The sequence below is a fragment of the Scomber japonicus genome, chromosome 17 (genome assembly GCF_027409825.1).
Source record: "Scomber japonicus isolate fScoJap1 chromosome 17, fScoJap1.pri, whole genome shotgun sequence".
Taxonomy (NCBI): Eukaryota; Metazoa; Chordata; class Actinopteri; order Scombriformes; family Scombridae; genus Scomber; species Scomber japonicus.
In genome coordinates, this window is record NC_070594.1 from 22,386,981 (window position 1) to 22,399,426 (window position 12,446).

At 39.1% G+C, this 12,446-nt stretch overlaps 1 protein-coding gene across 1 annotated transcript in view; it reads right to left on the bottom strand.

The window, feature by feature from the left end:
* LOC128376734 (regulator of G-protein signaling 6-like) overlaps positions 1-12,446 on the bottom strand; it is a 77,925-nt gene continuing 65,479 nt past the window's right edge. The window contains exons 10-17 of the mRNA XM_053336549.1: positions 12,330-12,431; positions 11,720-11,781; positions 8,065-8,175; positions 6,501-6,626; positions 2,766-2,952; positions 1,980-2,069; positions 1,105-1,158; positions 1-51 (exon numbers count right to left, since the gene is read on the bottom strand). Of these exons, the coding sequence (XP_053192524.1) occupies positions 1-51; positions 1,105-1,158; positions 1,980-2,069; positions 2,766-2,952; positions 6,501-6,626; positions 8,065-8,175; positions 11,720-11,781; positions 12,330-12,431 (783 nt within the window). The remainder of the gene's footprint in view (positions 52-1,104; positions 1,159-1,979; positions 2,070-2,765; positions 2,953-6,500; positions 6,627-8,064; positions 8,176-11,719; positions 11,782-12,329; positions 12,432-12,446) is intronic.

The window sequence follows — 12,446 nt, forward strand, 5'->3', positions numbered from 1 at the left end:
TCAGGATGACTGCATGAGGCCCGTCAGCCGTTTGCCTGTCAGTGACTTACCCTGGGAGTGAATGGAGAGCAAGAGAGGTGAGGGTGACAGCTGTCAAAATGCCATTAAATTAAAAGCTTTCTTGAGGATTTAGAAAGAGCAGTGTGAGAGGTAAAATGGACGAGAAGATAGACTCATCATACAAAATATGTAGAAAAACTGGAAGTAGTGATGGAAGGTTAGCAACCATTAACAGATGATAGTCCATAAATGAATAAGGAACCAATCAGTGGAGTACAAGCTAGACTTAAATGACATTTTTTACTGCTTTAAATAATTCATGTTAAGATTCAGTGTTTGGTTTTCTATAGTGGTTTCAAGTCTGCATTACTAACTGCTATAGGTGTTGGGGTTAAAGAAATAATACCTGGCAGCTTTCATTGCTTACATGATGCAAAACTAACAACTTACAAACATAATGAAGCCAATGGAGCACAAGGATGCTTACTTAGCATGAATTTTACATTTTAAGCATTTAACCTGAATCCTCTCATTCAGTATTCATGCAAGCAATTCCTTGTTTACGCTTATAAGGCTGGATGAATTAATTAGCGCAATTAACAATTTTGTACCCTCAGTCAGCTAATCACCAGACCATTCGTTAAAACCAATAGAGAACAAGAACCTCTCCCCTCAGGGAAGAAGCCAAAGTACAGCAGCAATGTGAGTTTATGTCAGTGGGAATGTTTGAATTACTGAGCACAAGCAGTAATTACTTAGCAAGTTTTCCAAGTACAAATTGATCCTGTAGTTTTAATGACTGTAGCAGTGAAAATGAACAAAAATAGCAAAAATGGGCCAGAAAAGGCTTCATGACTAATACACCAGTACAAAATCAGTCTGATTGTCGATCATAAAGAGACTGTAACACCTTGTTCTCCTCATTGTTCCAGGATTGCTCCAATAAAACCACACAGAGTGGATCCATGGAGTCACAGTCATTTCTTAGTCTGTATTTTTAAATGTGACATGGTGTTGGTGAATGCTGTAACTCATCACACAAAAGCTCAGACTTTAATAAATGCACTTTTAAGAATTAAAAGCAAAAGGCAACGGGACGCTCACCACACTCCGAGTGAACTTCTCCAGGGAGGTGCGTCGCCCCTGCTCCGTTTCAGGCTGGGGGAGGAGAAGCGATGTAAGTCAAAGAGAAAGTAAAAAGGGAAAAAAAGAGGAGGAGGGTGGGTCTTCACATTTCAATGTTCAAAGGTAATATATTCACCTACATTTCACACACAAATTTGTTCACATTTAAGGCTCAATTCAACAAAATAGCATTTTCACATGAGGACAGTTCTGTGTATTTGCTGTTGCTGTTTGGAAAATATACAGGTAAAAATCAGAGTGCCCACATACTGGACTGTAGCTCCTCGAGTCCTTTTATCACTAACTGAAAGAGGGCAACATTTCAACCCCTCCAGGTCTTGATCAGGCGAGATTGAAACATTGCCTATTGCAGTCAGTCAGTAATAAAAAGACTTGTGGTGTGGGGGATGTAGTCGCACCATCTCTTTGCTGTTTTGAGAAATACAACATGTAGCATTCAACTTCCCATTCTAATACTGGTCTACGGGAGTTGTTGACTCATTCAAATTAACAGAGAAAGCATTGTGCAGCCGGTTCTAGTGTGTGTCTCACAGCCAGGTGAAACACACACTAGAACCGACAGCACTACTTCACATAAAATATGTGAACACCTGCTGGCGATCGCTACAAGAGTAGCATGCAACCACTGTCATTATTCTGTACACAGCAATTTTCTCAGCACTCCTACTTCACGGTTTGCTACCACAAGAAGCAAGATTTGATTTGATTTATTTGGGTGAATCAACCCTTCAAAAGGCACCTCATTGACATCCCTACAATGCTACATGAAATGATACCATTGCATTCTGATGTACCCTGATATTGACCCATGTCAAACAGAAACAAACACATACTTTCTTCCGTGCCATCAGCAGGTCCTGGTAGACGTTGGAGCGCAGAAAGCGTGTATAGCTGTCACTTTTCATCAGCTTGTAGATGTGGTCCTGAATGAACAGAGAAGATGAAGTATACACAGAGTAAGAAACAAGAGAAGAAGAGGTTTAAATGTTTGCCAAATTGAGAGGGAGCATAGTTCTTTTCAGTATAGGTCAGTGCTAATGATGTGTGAATCCTGCAGTGGAAACTCAGACAGTAAACTAAAGAAGGCAGTCACTGAGGGAGCAGGATGACTGAGGCTCACTGCCAACTACTATAACTGACAGGAGAAATGGTTCCATTATTTAACTCTTCCCTCTTAAGCCTGTAACCATGGAGGAAATTTGATAGACACCAACCCAACCTCATCCTCCTCCCCTAAATCTTATCCATCTCCCAGCGAGGCGTATACGCTCTAGAAATCACTCCACAATATAAACCCATTAGTAGATACTGGTGAACCGTGTGAGAAAGACAAATGGGGCAGGCAACAGTGTGGGATAGTTTGTGAGGAGGCAGCTCTGACACTGATCACCTGAAGAGATATAAATTAAAAGGTAGATAAAATCATTCTGAACGGTACTGGATATGATTCTTGCAGTCTTATGTTGGGTTCACAGCAAAAATGAAAAAATAGACTAAACACTTTCAAATATTATTATTATTGTACTACATTACAAGCTTTGAGATGAATGTTTCTGACTTCAGATGCAGGATATTCAGTCACTACTCTCTCTTTCCTCCCATGTCTTGTATTTTCCTACCTGTGCGTCCTCATAGCTGTATCGTCCGGGATCTTTCAGGTTCTGGCTGGTGCGTTCGTAGCTGTGAGAGTCCAGATTGATGGAGCTAGGCGCTCCCTCGGCCAGAAACTCAGTCCAGATATCCTGTGCCCGCTGTCCCACGTCCTGTTGTGGCATCCTCTTCAGTTCCTGCACAGCCAACCAGAACCTGCATATGTACAACAAATCAAAAGTACCTCAGCGAATGGTTTGGCAAAAAGAGTGTGTAACCAAGCACAAGATCTACATTCAATATCAATGCATACATATTTATTTTTCAGTAGTAACTTATTCCTACTCTGTGAGAAATTAAGCACTTATACATTATATAAATCTTTTATCTTTTTAACCCTTACATGCTCATTGTCTGACTCATAATTAGTCTCTACACCAATTCACATCCATAAATTCATTAATAAATGTTTGATTAATCCTCCTCTCTGATTAATCTTATAGGGGGGGAAAAATTCATAATCCCTAGTTTATAACCCAGGAGAACATTTTATAGAAAATGCTGATTTTTATTTTAAATTCTTAAATAAACACAGGTCAAACTTGTATATTTGCATATTAAAAAATGTGTGTTAGCTACACAAAAATTAAAAATATTATGCATCTTATTTTCATGTTTGTATACTGTGGGTCAAATTAGGAAAAGTCTGGCTAAAAATAAATATTTTATGGTGTTTTTACAGCTCTCAAATGTAAAAAATAAAAGGGGTCAAATTTGACCCTGAACAGTAAGCAAGAGTTAAGATTGAGTAAAAAATCAGACATTTGTGAAGTAATATACCTGATTATTTCATACTGACATTGATGATTCATTGTTTCACTCTTTAAAAAAAACATTATTTTATGAGAGAATAAATGTGTGGTTGAGAGAGGCATTTTAAAAAAGCAGAGACACAAACCATAGTGGATTCAAATATGTGTACATGCTCTTGTGCACTGATTGCATTTTATATATTCTCACACAGGCTTAAGGATTCTGGTGTTCCTGCTTTAAGTAATACACAGGAGAGGAAAACAGCAAAGGTGAGAGAAACAACACATGATTTGAATCTTCAATGCTGCAGGCTCCTGCAAAGCAGAATCCACTCACCTACCAACCGAGCAACATCAGAACACAGGAAGGTTTCACAGACTATAACATCTAATTCATCAAAATCAGCTCATTAAAATGGTAATGTCAATTCAAATTTTAACTTGCCAGTGTGAGTCTGTCTGTCTATTCCAGTATAAGTTAACCAATATGCAGGAAAGCAGGTCGTTAACTTTGTTAAACACCAGAGGCAGCAGAAAGCCGCTGACTGACTGCCCCTAATATTAGTTTGTATCTATATTGATCTGTGGACTGCTTCAGCAATATAGAGAGAAACACCTCTGGGGTCTGTTTTTCTATCTTACTCACTCTCTTCATTCTTACTCACTGTCATTTTCTCTCTTGTCTCGCTCTCTATGTAGTGCCCCTCCAAAAGCTCCCTCATAAAAGCAAAAGCAATTAAAGGTCCAGGAAAAAAGAACAAGAGAGTAGGAGAGTGGGAGAGCTAGGGGATGAGGGGTGAACGGCGATAAGGGCGTATACCCTCTCTCTCTCTCTCTCTCTCTCTCTCTCTCTCTCTCTCTCTCATTCTGTGTGTGTGAGCGCGTGTTTATGTGTTATCTCCATTTGTAGCTCATAGGTATCAACAACCTCTCCGCTCTATCTCACTATCTTCATTTCTGGACTCTGTGATTCCTAACAGGTCTCTACTCCTCTCTCTTGCAATTAAGGGATGTTCTCTCTCTTTCTCTCTCTCTCTTCCTATCACAAAAACACCCACTCATTGCCTCTTTGGTTCATAAAAGGGATAAACATTACATAGGAGTATGAATCTTAATATTTGCAGTGTGAATCAATAAACAACAACTCTGTGAAATCAACAACTTAATTAAACTAAAAGAAGAGCACATACTTGCTGAGGAGTAAACACAAACACACACGTATAGAGTTAACAGCTGCAAGGCACTGTCTCCCACTGTTGATTTATGGGATATAGTTGATTAGCCATGCTGTTGCTGTTTGCTACCTGTTTGTGTTATCTGAGGACGCTGGAGGGCTGGTTGTATAGAAGGTAAGTGAGTGTGTTTGTTTGGAGCAAACCCTCTCATATGATGGAGGAGTGATTGATTTTTCATTGGTAAAATGAGGAGAAGCTGAAGGTCAACGGGAAAGCAGATGGACAAGCACTAATGCAAATTAGTAGAATTCAAATAGTTTCTACTGTTGACTGATCATACTAAGTTATACAGTTAACAGCTGACCAGCTACATGTCACTAGCAACAGTAAGTAACCTTTACATACTGTTAAGGGTCAAATATGACCTATTTCTACATTTTAGAGCTGTAAAAACACCCTATAGACATTTCTTGCAGCTGGACTTTTCCTAATGTGACCCATAGTTTACTAAAATGAAAATAAAATGCATCTTTTTTTTAAATGTTGTGCAGCTGATACACATTTCCATATGAGAATGTACAAATCAGCACTTGAACATGTTGTATTCATCATTATCTATTAACTTAAAATAGTAATTGCGAATTTGAATGTGAATTGGTGTAGAGACTAACTATGAGTCAGAATATGAACAGTATGTATGGTTTTAAGAAAGAGCTACAAGAATATGTATCTTCTTGAAAATTACAACATAAAAATCCCTCATTTTTTAATACAACCAGGGTGTTGATATTAAATTAAAATAGTTTAAAAATCTGATCTTATTTAACTCTCTTCTTAGGTAGCATTGTCTAATAAAGCATCCTTTAAATAGAGTTTATGAACACTCTCTAATGGCTTTATTAATGGTTAATAAAAAGATGTGCTAATGTCTTAAAGGCATTAACACAAGCGAGTCTTGGTTCGACAGACTGTGAAAAATCCCACCACAACCTTGTAGAAAAGCTCCATTATTAATTAATTATTAAGACATTTTTGTAACTTACAAACCCTTCATGAAGGCTGACCCATTAGGGAGTGCCACCCTCATTCATTTTATATTCGATCCATGTACTTATACTGCTCTGTGCTGCTCTTTCCCATCCAGTTTTCCCAGCAGGCATCACTGAAGCTTTATTTTATCTGATCTTTTGGACTTTCCCCTGCTGTTGCTGTAAAAAGAATCCAGCATGTTAATTTGCACTGAGTGATAAAATCCTTTTGCTCAGCAAGATGTGTCTGCAGCTGGCTTCTTTAAAAGTCAGAGAGCAATTATACTTGCAAGTGGGGAAATAATCTGTGTAGAAATGCAGCTCACAGCGTGTGTTCATGACATTTAAGTGTAGTTCCTTGTATGTTCAAGCTATCTATCTCCACTATTTTCCAGACAATGAACGTGGAGAATCTTTCACAAGTAATTACTTTTCCTACTGTACAATTTACAGTGTGCAAGTGGGTTGAAGTGGTAGATTGGGATGCCAAAGAGAAACCAGTGTTTTTGGGGGTTTATTTTTAGAGCAGTGAAAGCTTTTGAATATCTGTTACCTCGAAAATCTGAAATGTAAACACACAAAAGGTGCTTGCTGTTCAGCTTTTAAAAGAATCATCTCACTTAGAATTCAGAGAACAGTCCCAGGTTTCAAAAACATCAAATCCTGAAGAAAATTTGCTGTGCTCCATGTTCAAAGCGTTTCCATTTCACCAGACATAAAAATGATGATGAAGCATCTTGTGAGCTCACCGCAGGTTTTCTGAGCTAAACTCTGACTCCAGGAACTTGAGGAAGAGTTCCTGTCCTGCAGGGTCCTTCAGGGCCTCCTCCAGAGAGAAACCCCACTTCTTCACCCGCTGTTGACTGGGCTCCTTACTGAGAGGTTGGAGAGAGAGAGAGAGAGAGAGAGAGAGAGAGAGAGAGAGGCAGGCACTTTAAAGCATCCACCTGAAGCTGCTGCAGGGAGGTCAAGATTAAAAAGAGATTAGAAGAGATTAAATTACAGGGAAATGGTGGAGAGCGCCTCAGCGTGGGGGTGGTGGTGGTGGGCCAAGAGATGAATACAGAGGAAGGGATCAGACATTAAAACCTAAAATTTGATTGGCCTCCGAGACGTCTAGAAGGGCTGATGTTGATGGGATATTGGTGTCTGGGAAAGCTGTGCATTATGACAACGCTCATCTGAAATCCAATCACTTTAATCTCTGCGGGGAATATTTTCTCCTATCCTGCAATTAATCAATTCAGCTGAATTATGAAGCTACATTAGGCACAATGATTATACGTCTGCTCTAATTAATTCTAGCATAATTCAGGCAGGCCAGAAGTTGAGAGCATAGTGCAAGTTGTTGAGAGCTGTGACCGCCCTCTGAAAGAGATAATATTTTAGCTCATTACATTTATATCTCTAACTATTCAATGGACAATCAATACTTAGACATTGTGGTATATAACACATAAACTGAGGTACGTTATTTGATTAGAATTGATTGAGTAAGGCGAGCGACCTCTGGATTTCCTTCACTACTTTAGAAAATGGGCTATTACTCAGAATAATTACTGGTAATTATCCAGCGCTGCACTTCATAGTGCCGTTAAATCACTGTTGATTCTACCGCAGTGATCCGCTTGTGTTTAAGATACTGATACTCATTTCCGGAAAACGCATCATTTAGTTTAAATAAAATAACACTTTTAGACTTTGGTACATCAATAAAAATGTACTTTGTTGGACTAACATCATTTTTGCAATGTGCACTGTTTGAGTCTGGCAAATTACACATGCCTGAATTAGTTCAAATGTTTGAGCAGCTGACAATATTTTGTGACAGTAATGAAAATGAGGTGAAATGCACCGTCCAAAAACAGAAGATTATTGGTTGAAATGTTTGTCTTTCAAGGATAAATGAACAGATATTCAGTGCCTAATGAATATATATTTTCTAACAGACCATCAAGAATTGTGGTTTGAGTGAAAGGGGATTTCATTTGGACTGAAGCCTGGTCATTGTTTTGGTCTGTAAGCAAATACACAATTTGGCAAAAACACAAAAATGTGCTTATTCCAACAGCATAACATGCATGGAAGATTTTCTATCTGTGATGGTAAATAAAAAAAAGATACAGCAAACAGTGTTTATTCAAAAACACCATGGTTAGTTAATATACAGCATCACTGCACACTGTAATCATTGTGTCTATTGTGTAACTTGTATCTGACTCTGATAGGAAACTTGCCAGTTAGATTCAATGAAATGAAGAAAATGTTCACCAGCTGTGAAAGTGAAAACTGCTGTGCGTTGTGGTTTAATACCTGGCCTCCAGATCCCAGTAGGAGGGGTCATCGCAGGTCCATGGGTTGGACGGCTCTAGCGGCGTCAGAAAAGGGTCATACTCCATGTACTGTTCAATGTAGCTTATCAGACTGATACACACAGATACACACAGATACACACAGATACACACAGATACACACAAACACATACACACACACACAAGACAGAGAACAGAAGAGGTTGAGGGTGTTAGCTGGTCAAAAAGTTAACACTCATTTTGAGCATGTGTTTCAGTGAGATTATTATTAATTCCTCTGTTTACACCAATGAATTGCAAGTACATTTCTAATCCACTTTCTAGTTTACATATAGCAAGTTGAAAATGTTTTATTGCTCACAGATTAAACAATAAGACACACATTATTGTTTCTTTCCCATAACATGTCACCCATCCTTCATCACCTGTACTGCTGCTCTACTGCTGCTTTACTGCAATTAAGTATTAAAATATCTTCAAGTTGTTAAGAGGACAGCCAAGTCTCAATTTGCTCTGGGACTATTAGAAAAGTTACCTAAAATGCATTACATAACAATCATCACCCCCTACCCCCCACCTCCCCCAAACAAGCCCACCCCCCCATAACCCCCCAATCTATGCCCACCTCACTCCACTCAATTCCTGGATGCCTATTTGATAATGTTTCATATTTGGTCCCATAGACAATTGACCCAACTGCTGTTTGACATACTTTAGACTACATCAAAATCATAAAAGGGTCTTTTTTCTGACTCTGGGAAAGTGGGATAAACAATCAAATTCCCCCAAACTGCTGTATCTCTTTAACTATGGGATATATGGGATGTCACATTATGGCTATTCTCTGTGATCTCCTTTTGATAATGTATGCAATATTTTTCACTTTCATTTATTGAGCCTCCCCTAAAATAGTTTAGCGCTCCCCTGGGGAGGCCCGCCTTTGGTTCCTTTGATATATATCGTGTGTGCTGTTGGAGTAATTATACATGCAATGCTTTTTTTAATTAATCATACCAAACATTAAATTGTTGATAATTTAGCTGGAGTGTTTATTAGGTTTCCAGGAAAATACCTTTAGAAGAGCACCCGACTCTAGCAATGGAAACTAACTAACTAATACTCAAATAACAAGAGGATGCCAAACAAATTGATGGATTAATGGATTTAAAAAAAAATGTACCAAGGCATGAAAAGAAGTCCTCTCAAAAGAATACAATGTTTCAGATAGGAGTTCAGGGAGATTCATCCTTTGTTGAACACTTCTGCATTCCAATGTATAGGACAGCTGAGTACAACAGACTAGGAGAGATTCAGGACCACGGACAGCGACAGCATGAACACAATCCTTTTCATCCTGAACTCTGTGTGCTTGTTTACATGGTTATCAAAGTCATTTCATGAGCATAAAATATACTCAAGTTTTAGTCATTTTGTGCCAGTTAAAAATTTAAGCGGACGGAAACATTTAAAAGCTTACAATCAAACGTAATGAGCGCCACACATTTCTTTGCTTTCTATTGTCAAAGCTGTGTATTTAAGCAGTTGGCATTCCTTGCAGCCAACCTACACATCACACCACAGAATAATCTACTTGAACAGGAAGGAAGTATAATTCTGTGATAGCCTGCTTTTTACTGTGCAGTAAGCATAATCAGGCTGTTTATGATGATCAGCTAATTTGTATGAATGAAATATCACTCAGACACACAGCCGTGGGTTACGTGGAAAATATTGTTGACCTTAACTGAAGCTACTGTTCCAGAATATGTTAAAACAGCTGTAGGAAAATGTGGTCAGGGTTAAGGTTAGAGTTCAAACTGGTGATGAATACATATTGGGTTCTAAAAGAGATCATATTTGACTAATTATTCCTAATGAGAAGAGATTAAAGATATACATTTATGATGCTAGTCGCTCTGAATGCTGTCATCTAACATGATTAATGCTGTATGTCATGTTGTTTCATGCAGTGTTTTGGTTAATGTCCCAAACTTTCTGCTTGGTGGAGTACCAATTAAACTCAGTTCCATGCGTGAAGTCGGGAGGTTAAAGGGTCAGGAAGGCAGAGCGAGGAGCAGCAAGCAGTAATCATAGTTTTTCTGCTCGGTTGGGAACTAATAACTGTCCTGACTGACTGAGCAGAGGATGGAACTGGCAGGCAAGTAAACATCACTGTTTATCAGCTACACAGCAGGGATAGGCGATAGCGGTACACATGTGCACACATATGCTTTTATGTCTGTCTTGCAGTATACAGCAGATGGACAAAATAACATGAATACGTTGAATGGAACATTACAACCCTATATCTATCCCAACACAACCATGGAGCATCTTTTGATTTTATTCCCTTGATCAACTGTATGCCCTAACCATAACCATTTCTCCTTGGACGTCACCCAATGGGAAACACTTCATATTATCAAGTCAGTATAGTTAAGGGTGTAATTTGATCCCTGAAGTGCTAGTTTCTTAAAAGTAATATAATAGATCTATTTCCATAAAAATTAAGTTGTAGTACTTTAAAATCACTTTCTTTTTGTTTCAATCTCATCCCTCACTTCAACGCCCTTCAAATCCCTTTCCTGGGATGCCAGACCCCTTTTGTAATATAAGTAAAGGTAAGGCTGACATTATCTTTCTCTTTTCCATTGGCTGTTACAATGACCCTGTTTACACCTGGCATTAACTTGTATCTTGGGTGATCCGTGGTCCGTGGATGATACTAAATGCGAGTGTAAATGACCAACAAGATGCATCGTGATCCGATCACTCAACCCACTTGCAGAGGAGGTCCGAGGACACATTTGACCACATATCTTTTGTAGTGTAAATGCTAATGCATCAGTGCAGGACATGGTGATTGTTTTGGTAAAAATGTTCCAGCAGTTGAAAAACTTGAGAGGAGCAAATGTAGATAGTTGGAGTAGTCTGAACAGTAGGAACAGGCTGTAGAGGGACATTAGTTCTTGAACCATTTTTTATTAGCTCTTAGCTTTTTAACCTCCCCTAAAAACCCACTAGAAACAAATGTGGTGTTTGTCTGATGTGATAACTGTGCATGGAGCAGTTTGACCTTCTAGCAGAAGAGACGTAGGCAGCAACGAAAATTGGTCAGCTTGAGAACGCATAATGGAGACAGGTGTGAATTGCAGTGTGTCTCGGCTGCCCACTTGTGATCAGATCACCAGAGACACATATCAGTGCCAGGTGAAAACAGGCCCATAGATGGGAGTGACATCCTGACACATATGTTGAGTGACACATGCCAGTCTGTGCCTTGCCCCAGGCCTCCTATACTAAACCACCAAGCCAAGAGGGAATCAGGGAAATCTACATAATGCTTAACCCTAAATGAACTTCACCATCCAAAACACAAGTACCCTCAATTTCATCATGCCACACTGAAACCAGATGGCGTGTCAAAATCAAAATCACCTCCATCCGTCACTGCTTGAATACAGATACTGTGAAAGGGAAGTCAGGTTTGTCTCATTATAAATGGTCAAGAGAGAGCGTAGCAGATGGGAAAGCATGCCGGCAGGGTAGACTTTCTGTGAGAATATCTGATGCCCCCTTTCTCAACTGATAACATGAAGATTGGACACACTTTCTCAGAAAGTGCCGTAGTTTTGGTGCAAAGCAGTTTAGATTACCTTTCAGCAACTTTAGACATCTTCATACAGTGACGGTCTAGCTGGGTGTTCAGGAATAAGATCTGAAAGAGGAGGAAAAAGAAGTTGCAGGTTTTGTTAGAGAGTAAAAATAGTGGCATTTTATATGTCTTGAACTGTTTTAAATATCACTGTATGATTGTCCACCTGCAGCAAATATACATAAACAAGCATGACCAGTTGACTAGCAGCTTCCATCTCAGTCAGTGGTATTGTTTGTGCATCTGCTTCATTTAATTAAGACCTATTTTCTCAGTACCGTGTTGCTTCATGTTGCTGTTGGATGTCTGTCCCCCTTTCTGATTTTTCATTAACCTTTCAGTCCGCTCACCATCTGCCACTGTCAGAAACTTGTTTGCATTGGAATAACTTCCCTTTTTGTGGGGTGACTCCGTCTCTATTTGTGCAAGAAGTAATACGGCAGATTGTGTACTAAAGTTGACCTGGTTGATAGTCTTCCTAGAAGTCTTTCTGCAGCAATTAAATCAGATTCTGGTGGAGTAAATACTACACAAGATAAAAATGGAGTTTTTTTTTAATGTGATTTCATCATTTTTGGACAAACTGTTTAATGTGGTAATATTTACTGTACCTCTTTCTCCACATCCTCCTTGGTGCCTTTTCTGCAGTGGTGAGAGGGAGTATGTATGGGACTCTGAGACTGTGTTCCCTCCTCCACCACACCATACACTGACTGGGCAGTTTGAAG